The sequence below is a fragment of the Taeniopygia guttata genome, chromosome 1 (genome assembly GCF_048771995.1).
Source record: "Taeniopygia guttata chromosome 1, bTaeGut7.mat, whole genome shotgun sequence".
NCBI lineage: Eukaryota > Metazoa > Chordata > Aves > Passeriformes > Estrildidae > Taeniopygia > Taeniopygia guttata.
The window spans coordinates 91,728,784-91,741,996 of record NC_133024.1 but is presented as its reverse complement, the minus strand read 5'-3'; the positions used below and the strand labels follow the sequence as shown (position 1 = coordinate 91,741,996).

At 35.8% G+C, this 13,213-nt stretch overlaps 1 protein-coding gene across 3 annotated transcripts in view; it reads right to left on the bottom strand.

Annotated features, from left to right (window-relative positions):
- COL4A1 (collagen type IV alpha 1 chain) overlaps window positions 1–13,213 on the bottom strand; it is a 119,540-nt gene that overhangs the window by 35,267 nt on the left and 71,060 nt on the right. For all 3 annotated transcript variants that reach the window (XR_012057492.1, XM_072933668.1, XM_030280344.4), the window contains exons 13-24: window positions 11,747–11,836; window positions 11,078–11,113; window positions 10,884–10,943; window positions 8,702–8,746; window positions 8,428–8,481; window positions 7,927–7,968; window positions 6,666–6,759; window positions 5,975–6,010; window positions 4,291–4,455; window positions 2,282–2,377; window positions 1,054–1,137; window positions 255–325 (exon numbers count right to left, since the gene is read on the bottom strand). Coding sequence is in view for 2 of the 3 variants with exons in the window: in XM_072933668.1 (XP_072789769.1) it covers window positions 255–325; window positions 1,054–1,137; window positions 2,282–2,377; window positions 4,291–4,455; window positions 5,975–6,010; window positions 6,666–6,759; window positions 7,927–7,968; window positions 8,428–8,481; window positions 8,702–8,746; window positions 10,884–10,943; window positions 11,078–11,113; window positions 11,747–11,836 (873 nt within the window). In the remaining variant the exon portion in view is untranslated. The remainder of the gene's footprint in view (window positions 1–254; window positions 326–1,053; window positions 1,138–2,281; window positions 2,378–4,290; window positions 4,456–5,974; window positions 6,011–6,665; window positions 6,760–7,926; window positions 7,969–8,427; window positions 8,482–8,701; window positions 8,747–10,883; window positions 10,944–11,077; window positions 11,114–11,746; window positions 11,837–13,213) is intronic.

Genomic DNA, 13,213 nt, shown 5'->3' with positions numbered 1-13,213 from the left:
TAAACTCAGAAGTATAACCAATATCTGACAGCTCTCTTTTAGCTCTTAAGGTTCAAAGCCACTTCTTCCTATGCTGTTTTCTTAGGCATCATTAACCCTAATTGTATCATATCAGTGCACCGTTGGGGGGGAGGGGCGTTTTTTGTTTGCTTTTAAACAGAACTGTTACACAAGCACACTGATACACTGATCATCACATGTTTTTTGATCATATGCCTAGCAGGACATGTAGTATTTGTCAAGGCATTACTTACAGGGACTCCAGGAAGGCCATCAAGTCCAGGTAAGCCTCTGTCACCCTTGAAACCTGCTTGTCCTGGAAAACCTTTTCAGAGAGACAAAAAAAAAGGCTTAATTTATTACATGCTTTTACAAATGGCTCATTTTACATGAATTCTTTGTGATCCCCTGTAAAGTGTCTCATTCCATTCCCAGTAATACCAGCATAATGCTGACAAAGCCAGTGAAGCTGTCTTGATTAATGCACTCGTGTTGCATGCCTGCATTCATAAACTTGGAAGTTAATGATTCATTTGACATAGGAATTAATTTACCAATTCATGTAACCAATGCAGAACTGAAAGTAACTAAACCACATTCATTTTTCTGAACAGCACTAGGAAAAACATTAGGTATAATATAATTTTTGGCATGTGGCACTTCTCTCATATGGTAGCAAAAAAAAAATTTTATTTTTGGGCCACATAATTTAGTGCTGCAATTGGAAACAAATGTATGGGTCACTGTCAAGCCTGGGCACATAGGCAAATGGTTCCCACATTATTTCTCACTGTGAAAATATTTGGGCCACAATTTGCAAAGACCCTTGATTGTAGCCAGTTTCTGCTTCCCTGGTAATTCTGGTTGATTGTATTAGATATTTGAAATCAGGCCAAAAACAGGAATATGCCACCCTCCTTTCATTAGTCCTTTCATTAGTTCCACAAACAATTTGATTAGTGGGACAAAATGTAATTAATTTTCTTATGTATGCTGCATTTTTTTAGAATTTAACCTACATAGCTCATTCTCGGGTAATTAAGGAGTTCTCACCTGCTGGACCTGGTGGTCCTTGTGGTCCTGGAAGTCCAGGAGGTCCTACTTTATCACACAAGGCACAGGCTTCACCTTTCTCACCTGGAAAAAGAAAACAACAAAGGACATGAATAGCAACAAAAATATTCAAGATAACTACAAGCATATCAATTCAGGGCAAATGTCAATTTAATATTTAAATAAATTGCTACTTCTAATTCCATGCTTCAAGGAGAAAATATCAGTGAGTTGATGTTCAAAATTCTTTAAAATTTTTAAAGGAATGGCATGAAAATCAATGTAAGTCTTATCCTAAGGTTAATATTTAAAAGAATGGTTAAAAGAGGTTGAAGAGCATCAAAAAGAAGAAAATAAATACTCAGTGGGTAAAGAGAAAATAAAATTATTAAAGCAGAAAAAGGAAATCTTCTATGGTCACTGTAATTTTGCAAAAAAAAAAAAAAAAACAAAAAAAACCAAAAAAAAAACAGTGAACAGAATGAGATTAGAAAGGAGCAATCACCATGTAAATTTTTGCAGCAATTTTTTAAAAATGTTAATTTAGTTAATGCTGCTAAAACATATGGTTTACAGTCCTATTCACAGAATCACACAGATCAGAAAAGACCTTTGCCATCACTGAGGCCAATCCATGACCAAGTACCACCATGTCAAAAGACCATGGCACTCAGTGCCACATCCAGACTTTTCTTAAACACCTCCAGGGATGGTGACTCCATCATCTCCCCAGGCAGCCCATTCCAATGCCCAAGCACCCTTTCTGTGAAGAACTTCTTCCTAATGTCCAACTTAAGGTTGTCTATAGGTGTTAAAATTTTATCTTCAATTATTCTCATGGCAATGATTCATAAATTATTTTCATTCTCAACTCATCTGACCCTCTTTAAGTCTGCATCTCAGAATTCATACCCCGAATTGCCTTAAACAGCTCACTTTACATAGGCAATAGGCTACACTCAACCCTTTCTGCTCCTCTTGCAGCCCTGGGCCATCCTTTATCACTTCCCAGAAATGAGCAGGCCAAGAGAAGTTCATATCACACAATTCAAAATAGAGTATCCTTCTCTACTCACCAGAGAGTCAAGAAACATCTTCCATGTCCATGAACTATTTAACTAACTTTAAGTACACTTCCTCTAGATCCAGCCTAATTTGCTCACCTCTTTACATACCCAAGCTCCAGGCTACTAAGCATTGGAATACAATCACTTTAAAATATTATTACCTTTCTCTCCCATCTCTCCTGGAAATCCATCTCTTCCTGGAAGTCCAGGACTACCTGGTGCACCAGGTTCTCCCTGCTGGCATTGATCAATTCCATCTGAAATGAAATTGCAATATAGAATATTGTTTTGACAAGTGCAAGTTTCCATTATAGGGTTGCATTTATATCCTACCTGAAATGTTACCTACGAAAAGTGGTAACTCAGGATAACATTTTACTCCTTTATTGGATTTAATTGGAAAAATTTGACTTGGATTCTGTATTTTTATTCCATATACACTGCTTAAGAAACCCTAGGAATTACAGAGAAAAGACAGGCTCTGCCATAATAAGGTTACAAACAATTTCAACATAAGATCCATTTTAATTTTAAGTTTTGGCTTGGAAAAGTATCATGGGTGAAAAACTGATGGTTTGACCCTGAAGAGAATGGAGAGTGTTGATGTTCAGAAGAAATTCATTAAGAAGGACCCTGACTTCTCTTTTTCAACATTTTAGGAAACTTTCTAGATAAGAGCAGCTTGTCGACATCTATTTAACTTCTTCACACTGATCAAGCCTTCTGAAAACAACAAACTTCATATGTTAGGATCTGAAATAGGTAACAAATGAGAATATTTATCAGGTATGATATAAGTATATAAATAGTGCTTGCTCTGATTGATTATATGATGAAGGATCTGACCCAACATACCATGACATCATTTTGGCCAAAGCCAATAGTCAAAATGCTAATGTGAAGTTTGGAAAACAAGTTAAATGAAAAAGAATTGCTTCCCCTTATGTACTTGAAGAAGGCTAAAGAAGTATCTGGGGAAGGAGCAGAATTAAGCAATTACAATAATTTGTAAGAAAAATATAAATTTTTAGGGAAATGTAAGATTTAGCCATTTAATTCCATGTTCTACATGCTGGATTTTGCACTGCTTCACTGGCAAACACAGTAACAACCAGGCATCTTCCCCTGTTTTTGAACAAAGTATCTTTGGTTTAGGAATTCCATAGAGAACAATGTTTCTTTCAATAACTTTCAAGTACATTAACTACTGCAATAGGGATATCATTCCTGATGTTGAAATGATACTTTAACTCACAATATCAGTATCACCCATAGTAAAAGTTTTCTATGAGTTGAAACATTAGTTTTAAGGAACTATTTAGCATGGACCACTTCCACATATACTTGGTTATTGCGTCATTGCAGAGCAAAAACATTTTTCTCTTTAAAGTTCCTTTATTGCAATCTAATAAAATGTGTGCAATGTTGTTATCATTACTACTGATGTTATTTACTTGTCACGTCATTACTGCCTTTTCATTTATTCCATAAAGCAGGTGTTTACCCTGATCTGCTAGCTGACATCCTTGCCTGTGCTGGGGGGTTGGAACCAGATGATCTGAAAGGTTTCTTCCAACCCAAGCCTTTCTATGACCCCGTTTTCCTCTAAGATAATTTTATTTTAAAATAAAAACTCCTGGCAAACTAGTACCTCACACTGCAGTTCTCACACCTGTCCCATCTGTTACACAGCCTGGTACTGAAGACCTGTAAATCATAACACTGAACAGCTATCTTTTATGCTAAGAACACTATCAGTATCTCCTATTTTTTTAATTGAAAATATACAAATATCACTATCACTACATTGACACAATAGGACACAGAACAAATTAATGTGAATTAAGATCAAGTGTTTGGCTATATTCTAACAATTAACAATGAATTTTTTAGAAATTAATTAACAATTAATTAACAATGAAATTAACAATGAATTTTGTAGAAATTTTGTAGAAAGTGTATTTATTCATCAAAGAATCTTTATCCTTTCCCAGTAATGAAACAAGTGACTTCCTACACTGTGCAACAGCTTTTACTTGGTTCATCAGCAACTCAGATATGTTTCTTCCATGACACACATACATCCTGATAATAGCTTTTATAATCTTTTTCCTTTTTAAATGTGCATTATGAGCCTTCAATGTGAAAAGCATCCAAGGGCTTTACCTACCTGTTTTGCCTGGAGGTCCTGGTGGGCCAGGCAACCCAGGGGGACCTGGGAAACCATCTCTTCCAGGGATTCCAGGTGAAGGGAACCCAGGAGAACCCTTTTCACCTTTTTCACCTCTCTCTCCAGGGACACCAGGTGATCCTACTCTGTCTGGAACTGGTCGACCTATGAACAGAGTAAAACATACACGTATAAATGACAAGTGAAACGACAGCAACATTATCAACACATTAATTTTCACAGGGTTTTGGAGATAAATGGAAAATTGTTAATGCAAAAGAAAAAAGGGACTATATTTTTAATTATTTAATGATTGATACAAAATTGAGTATACTCAATACAGCTGAGAGAAATTCACTTCTGTCAGGTCCCTAGAGAAATACACCTCATCTGTATCAAGTGCTTCTCTGAGATTCAGTTGGACACACTTTTGCTGAGTAGTAAATAGTGGCAACACTGGAGTTAACTTAGCTATTCCATCAAGAAACTATTGCACACTTCCTTACCTCATAACAAACCAAATCTAAAACACACCTAGAAAGGGAGGGCATGTCTGATAACTTCAAAAAATAAGTACTCACAATGCTAGCAGATTTAAGGAATGCTAAAATCAAAATGGTTTATAAGAATAATAAGTGATAAACAGCCAAAAAAGGGAGGCAGTATAACAACTACCAAAAACCCTACTTAATATCTGCTTTTAGCTATCTGTACAGTCACACAGGTCTTCATATTTTAATGCTTTCAGTTCACAACTCATCACTACACTTGACCACTGAAACATTTTGAGTCACCTGCAACACTGCAGGAAGATAGAGAAGCCATAAAAGCAGTTCTGTAGGGTACTTACAGACCAAGAGCTATCATTACAGCCTGTGGTATATAGCATCTTCTCCCTAACCTGTGAAAATTTTCCTGGACACTATCTGACCCTGGCTCACATTAATTTCATATTTAGCTCACTGCCAAGATAGAAAATGAAAGCAAGGAAGGTAATGGTAGTATCACTGCAGGATGTGTTAAGTGTCATGTCTCCAGAGATGATTTGCCTAAGTTTTAAAAAGCAAATATCCTGGTGTAGGTCAAACACATGTACGTGTACTTATATATGTAAAAGCAGTGTTACCATGGATGGCAAGATATTACAGCTCTGAAAAGGCAACATTTGTAGGCAAAAGAAATAACTTTTATTAGACCGAGTGACACAGTCAAAAAAGCAAGAAGCCTTCAGGAATGACTTTGATCAACTATTATTTCTTTCTACAAACCTTATTTTATTATGCTTACACAAACACATACAGAGCTGACATGAGAGCAAGACAAAGATATGAGCATACACACTCAGGTAAATGTGCCCACACACACACATCCACATTTAACAACTCTTCTTGCCTCATGGGGTCACACCCTCTGGGCTGTCTCTGACAGACTCGGTACTGCATTTTCAATTTCAGCAGAAAGTTATCAGAGCAGAACAGAAAGAACAAGGCTGGATCACATCAGAGACATGAGAAAAGCAATCTAGAGGAAGGGTCTGCAAGGATGATTAAACCCTGGAGAGGTCAGTGCTTAGGTGTCCAGAAAGTCAGGCAGTAACTGAAAGCAGCTGAGGAGAATATCCCTCAGGACTGTTCACCCACAAACACATGCCAACATGAAAAAATCAGTAGCTACAATTTCATACCTGGAGGTCCCGGGATTCCTTGTGCACCAGGGAAGCCTTTAGAAAGAGAAAGTTTCAATTAGGCAATGAATTCTGCAATGCCAGTGAAAGTGAACTTTTAGGAGATATAAGTGAAATTCATATTCATGCATATTCACATTCAGAATCATATCTTAAGTTAAATAATCTATATATATCTTCAAGAAATACATTCAGGGAGGTCCTGCTGTGTGCCAACTTCCACAGTGATTTTTCTTGAATTGGCTATAGTCTGTAATGGGGAAAATGGGAAGGGAAATGCTTGATTTTTTCTGTTTGCTAAAGATTTTTTAAAATATGCAAGCCAATCTAAGGATAAAAATTAGCAACCGACTTTTACAAAGGAGTCGCAAGATTCTTTGCACTAACTAGTCCCCTTATATTCATGTTGATTTCCATACTTCTTAGATACTCTCACTGAATTATTTAACTGCCATAAAAACTGATCCCAGTTCATAATTTTTCATCTATAACTGAAAGGCAATCTTAATTATCTTGAGAACCAGAAGTGTCCTACAAGCTATTGCAAAATATAATAACCTGAAGCCAATTAAATAACTGGAACCTTACATCGTCAAATAGATCTCCTGAGCACAGATAGTACAATTTTAATTTCCTTTAACAAGAAAACCAAAAGTATAACTCAATTAAAAAGACAAGACAAAATACATACCTTTTTCACCTTTTTGACCTTTCAGTCCAGGCAAACCTGAAACTCCAGGGTCTCCTTTTTCACCAAAGGTATCTACTGGTCCAGTATCTATCATCTAAATCACAGGACAAAGACTAAACATACAACTGAGCCATCATATTTCCCCCATCTTCATCTGATGGTACAGAGGCCATTTTAGTTTTATTGACAATTTTCAGCAGTTTTGATTATACTTGCAATTTTAGCAAGTGAAAGGATTGTAGCTGCTGAGGAATTACCAAAGAAAATAAATATTTCCTATTCTACTCAAATGCCTTCCTATCAATTTAAGGATTAAGTGGAGAGCTTTTATAGCATCTTTCTCAAAAAGAATGATACCAGAAACTCTAACATGGTCAAAGAACTGGTCCATTAGGTTTGTATTACCTTTTATTTTAAAATATTATGTTCTGCCAATTTTTGCTAACGTTGATCTGAGGTCAGTATATAGGATGCTAACATTTACAGTAAGATATTCAGGAAGTATGTACAATTTTCCAAACCAAATTAGCAGATGTTGGGCATTTTTTCCCATAGTTGGGAAGCAGCTCCACCAATCATCTATTTGTTCCTAACTAACCCCATTTTTTATTTGAAATGTTTAAAAAATTATAAATTGCTCTCCTGGTTTCTTCTTGTGTATAATGGCCAATCTCTGCTCAGGGACTCACTGGACATTGGTCAGCAAGTGGTGAGCAATTGCACTGTGCAACACTTGTCTTCCTCAGGTTTTATTCCTCTCTCTCTTCTTGTTATCTCCCATTTCTTCATGATTACTACTACTACTATTAGTAACTTTGTTTTTATTAACAACTTGTTCTTATCTAATGAATGTTACCTATTTCCAATACTCCTTACCATCCCATGTTGAGGAGGGACAGTGAGTGTGTGAGTGGCTGTCTGGTGCTTAGCTCCCAGCTGTGGTTACACCACAACCCTGAAACTGGCAGATTTACTCTTTTGAACTGCCTTTTGGGTACTGTGTACTGATTAGCAATGCTTATTATATTCACAGTACAAAACACTCCAATATTATTTAAGGGTTCCTTTCCCAAATTTCAAACATACTTTAAAGAACTGCACCCAACTTTTGCTTCTATTAAGGAAAAATATGGACATGACTGAAGAGAACAAGAGCAGACTATACATCATATCTCTTTTTCTCTTGAGCACTTTGACTTTCACAACATTTTATTTTATTTTATTTTTAGTTTAAAATTAAATAGAAATTTATTTTACTTACTCTTCCTGGAGGTCCTGGATAACCTCGCTCCCCTTTGTCACCCTAAATCAAAATAGATTTTATGTTTTAAATCCTGGTCAGATTTTTTTTTGCCAACAAAATCAGATTTCCTCAACAAATGAACACTCTGATACAGGTTCAAACAACATCCACATGGCAAGTACCTGCAATGCTATAATAACCAGCAGCAGTAATTAGTTTGCAAGCCTGTACTGGTTTGCACTGTTTGAAGAGAAAATGGAGGTTTTAGGGAAGTACACTTATACCTATGCTGGCTGGACAAAGAGCTTATGAAAATAAAGCCTGCATTAATCAACACAGGTAAGAGATCTGAATTGGGGATACTTTCATTTTGACTTCTCACAGTCTCTGAATACAGCTTAGGAACATTCAATTAATATTGCTTTATGTGCATTCACTGCTTTAATGCAATCAATGAACACACCACAAAATCTATTAACTCATTCTGTGTGAAAGGAAGCAAAAGCTGCTACTACTCACCTTTAAGCCAGGCTCCCCAGGTCGTCCTGGAATCCCAAACCCTCCAGGCAAACCCTGTGTGGAGAAGAAAGTGAAACCAGAAGAGACAAATATAGGTGGATCTTAGCTGTGACAGTAGCAAAGTTTAAAAATTTTAAAAGTCACAAATTCACTGAAAGCAACTACTTCAAATAAACAATTCAGAAGGCTAGAAAATATCAACTGTCTATAATACACAGACAGTTCTTTGTTTTGAATGTAAGAAACAGTACTGGAAAATGAGTAAAATACATACAGGTTCTCCTTTCAGTCCAGGTTCACCATCTTTTCCAGGCTTTCCCTGTAAAACACCAAGTTCCACTCTGCTTTAACAGACAATCACATACATGCAATTTCTAAATACAGTGGGTGGAATACTATAACAAAATTATCACTATTGCAATGCATTAATCAAAGTGTGTTAATTCAGCTAACAGAGCAGAGGGTACAAATGGTGAATATGCCTACTGCTTTTATTACCCAACACCCTCCAAGACGCCAAATTAAATAAAATCCTGCAAATCCATTCCCAGATTCAGAAATAACATAAATTTCCCTTTCATAGAGTCTTCAAGACAAAATATATCTACAGCACAAGAAACTGGAACCAGATCCATCTTTTTCCTTCACAACAATCCCCTTCTATATTTAGGTTTTCCAAGTTCACAAGACATTCATGCATAGTTATTCAGTTTCAGCAGAAGGCCTGGAGAGTGGCCCTGTATCAGACTGGTACAGGGTAATGTAGTGGTAAATCCACTTCCCTCACACTGAAATTCAAATCTTAAGGCAAATGATATGCTAGAAGTCAAAATTCCCTCCTCCAGAGTAAAATTACAACAATTAGTCCACTGTGTTAACCTATAGAGGGGATACGATTCCCTTGAAGAAGTCAACAGTTATGTGACAAATTATCTAGATGGGCAAACCTACTTTTCAGCATTTTCCCTTCCCTTCCCTTCGGGCTGGGACATCAGCTTGTAGCCTGAAGCACTGGTGCCTGGCTTTCACTTGGTGTCCCAGTGCTTAGATTGTATGTGTAGCATAAGCAATATGAATTTGTCCCATAAACCCAAAGAAAAGTAGATACTTGATACACAAAGTAACAGTGCATGTAACTCAGTCGAAAAATGATCCCATCACTTTAGGTCAAAATATTTTGTCTTCACACAATCCAAGGACAAAAATGATAGAACAAACATGAACAGGCCACCACCATTGAGGTGTGAAGCTATGGTCTTTTATAATGAAGGGTTACAAGTAATTTTAATGATTAATTAAAACTTTGATCTGCAAAGTCAAGAGAGTCTTCAAATAGACACTGTGATCAGAATTAATCATATGGTTTATTTTCATTTTTATTTTCAATATCAGATTGTAACATCTGTTCATCTTTCAAGACTTAGCTTAATTTCAGAAGTAGCTATGATTTCCTGAACAATTATATATAAAATATCTTAGAAACTTTGTTCAGAGAGCTCTTCAGAAACTCAAAATTGTACTTTTGATAAATTCAGATGTTCTGGTTTCCTCAAAAAGCTCTAAGCCAACATGTTTCCATTCCTCCAGTTTCAAGCCTGCATTTACAATAAGAGTAAAAAAATATATATGATAGAAAAAATTATCCCATCACATTACTGAAAAGTTAATAGAACATCTGACTTTGAAGCATAGTAGAAAGAGATATTTTTTTTCTTTTCAGACTAAAGAACAATCAAATGCCTATAGATGTGCTGGGCCTAACAGTTTATCAAGACCCACACCTCAAGAAACATAGAATTACTTAGAATACTTTAGATACATTTGAATGTAGAAAAAAGCACAATTTGCTACCTGCTCAGCTATGAAAGCTACAGTATGACTCACGGAGAAGTTCTATGGATGAGACTATGATATGGGTCAGATTAGACAAATGTAACAGACCTTATGTCCTCAAGCATCTACAGCCAGGCAAGAAACCAGCAAGTAACAGGATTTCAGTCACCTGAATTTTTTGCTCCATTCATTTTCTTTGTACGAATCTCTACATTCAGGGTAAGAAGGCTTATTTTGTTGATTGCACATTTGAATTTGAATTTGAGAGAATTTGAAATCAATTCAACGTGTTCCATTTAGCACTCCTACAGAGTGATTATTTTTCTTTGTGTTTTCTTCCATTCTGGAATGATTTAATCTTTATTCAGCTTGCATTAATAGGAGTTTTGCCTTCACCTTCAGCACTGCAAGCCACTATTGAATGTCTTTAGTTAAATGAAATGTTACATACTAACATTACTGTATGTTACTACTACCTTGATTGTACAGCTGTGTTACAGCAAAACTTTCTTGTTTGAAATATAGCAAATTTGCTGTTTAACTAATGGTTACTAAGTTTAGTTAGCTAATGGAAACAATACACTAACTGCAATTAAGGTATTGATAAAATTGAGTATACTTACACGTGGACCAGGCTGCCCAGGGTCACCCTTGTCTCCTTTGAAACCTGAACCTGGCATTCCCTGGAAAATAAATACTCACAAGATTAAAATTCCAAAGTAAATTTGCCTTTAACTAATAGGTAAAAAGATATTCAATGCTATAATCAGAGTCTTTACAATTTTTATTGTAGTAAAAAAAATAACTCAATACTCACAGGACTTCCCCGTTCGCCTTTTTCACCTGGATCACCCTAATGAAATTATTTTAAAAAATTAAATTAAACATTATTCATTTAGGTTGTAAATAATTCTTCATTTCAGCAAAATGACATTTAATCCTGTTCTCCATTTCAAGAACTGTGCCTCATGTGTGCATGTATGATGCACAGAACTATGCCTAATGTATGATGTGCAAGAATTTAGACAAAGGTCAAATGTGAATCTATTAAGCTAGTTTATTTTACTAGTATGTATTGCTTCAACTGCTTAATTCAGTAATTTAAAATTCATTAGCATTAAGATTTCACAAATATGTGTATTAAAAGTTGAGTATATGCTACTTAATTCAAACCTTCCAAATATTTTTACAATATCCTATCCTTATCAATCCTCCTTCTGAAGAAAGTAATCTGCCACTTACTTATTTATGCAATTATTGATGCATTTACTATCTATCATATATATTTTTAGAGAGACATCTAGAATGAAAATTAAGACTCCTCATGAAGTAAAATAGGTAGAAATTTTTGAAAAATTTGCTGTGGGTGACATTGTTTTTTTGTTTTTTCTTCTTTCACTTCTATTTGTTAATTCCTTCTATTTGTTAATTCCTTTTGATTATGCTTTAATGAAAAGTAAAAAAGTTTTATCATTTAACATCTCACCTTTTCTCCCTTTATGATTTCACTCCCTTTTTCTTTCATATGAGGTGCTGGTCCTGGGGGTCCTGGGGGCCCTCTTACCCCTTGTTCTCCCTGTCAATAGTAAATCCAGAGTTGTCCATTGAAACAGAATGACATTGAGATCAAGTATGGCTAAGACTAGTAACTCTAAAGATAATTACCACTTGATTTTAAAAATATAGCTAAACTGTTTCTTTAAAAATTCTTTTTTCAGCAAAATTACCAAAACAAAGGGTTACAGAAGTCACTACTGTGTACTGGTTACCAACAGAGACTGCCCTGAAGAAAGACCTCTGAATCTATTCTTAAGGTCAAGATTGATTAACCAAATAACACAAACATATCCAAATAACTACAGCAATGCTACCAAAGTTTTATAGTGCCTCCTTCAGGTGGAAGGAGATTAGGAGGAAAGAGGTCAGGTACAGCAGATCAGAGGCTAAAGGAAAATGTTATCCAAAGTTTAAAGTGCTCCAAAAGCTTTATGGAGGTCCATAAAGGCCAGCTGCAAAATGATAACTGTGGATGACTTTTTAGTATGCATGTGTCCATTGCAGGGTCAGAGCCTCACCTCCTTCTATAAGGCAAAAGCTCTATCTTTAACAGTAAAACACCTCTGAAAAAACTCCATAAATTTCTGTCAAGCAGTAATGCACAGCAATACCATTTATCTTTTGCTGAAGACAAACCTGAGGAGTCCTGGAAATCTCCACACTCTTTTATGTCATCTTCCCCAATATTTTTCAATAAATTTAATGATAACAAATTAATTTCAACAATGTGTCATGTCACAAAAAAAATCTATCCATTAGGAGTATTGACTCAAAATCTATTAATAAGGTGATGGTTAAAAAAAAAAAAAAACCAAAAAAAAAAAACCTACCTAAGTAATATAATTTACTTATACTGCAAAAGCCCTCTGTCAGTAACACTCATGAAAAGCTTCTGGAGAAGTGCTCAGACACATTATGAATTTACTGAATAGCCCTTGAATGCATGCAGCTCTTGGCTCCCAGAAACACAACATAAGGCACTTTAGCCTAGACCTCTCAGTGTGAGAGGTAAGAGATTAAAGCTGACACGAATTACCTCCCATTTGATGCTGATTAAGGGAATAAATAGGATCCTGGAATGCATCTCTTGGCTTAGATTCACCCAAAAGTAAACCCCTCTGTGTAGTCTGAAACCTCTTCCTAGTCTTCAAATAGAAGGGGACAACTGGAAGATCTTCAAATGTGTGCATTACCAAACCAAAATAAGGCAGACAGGCCTTAGAATCCCACAACAATTAATTCTGATAATTCTGAACAGCACAATAAATCTCATCCCTTAAACTAAATTGATTTTTAAAAAATCTCATGCTGAGTCCTAATATATAGAATAAATGTTTCCAGGTCTGCCTACTGCAAATTAAAGCAGCTTTCCAGGCACAGCTGGAAAACAGGATGG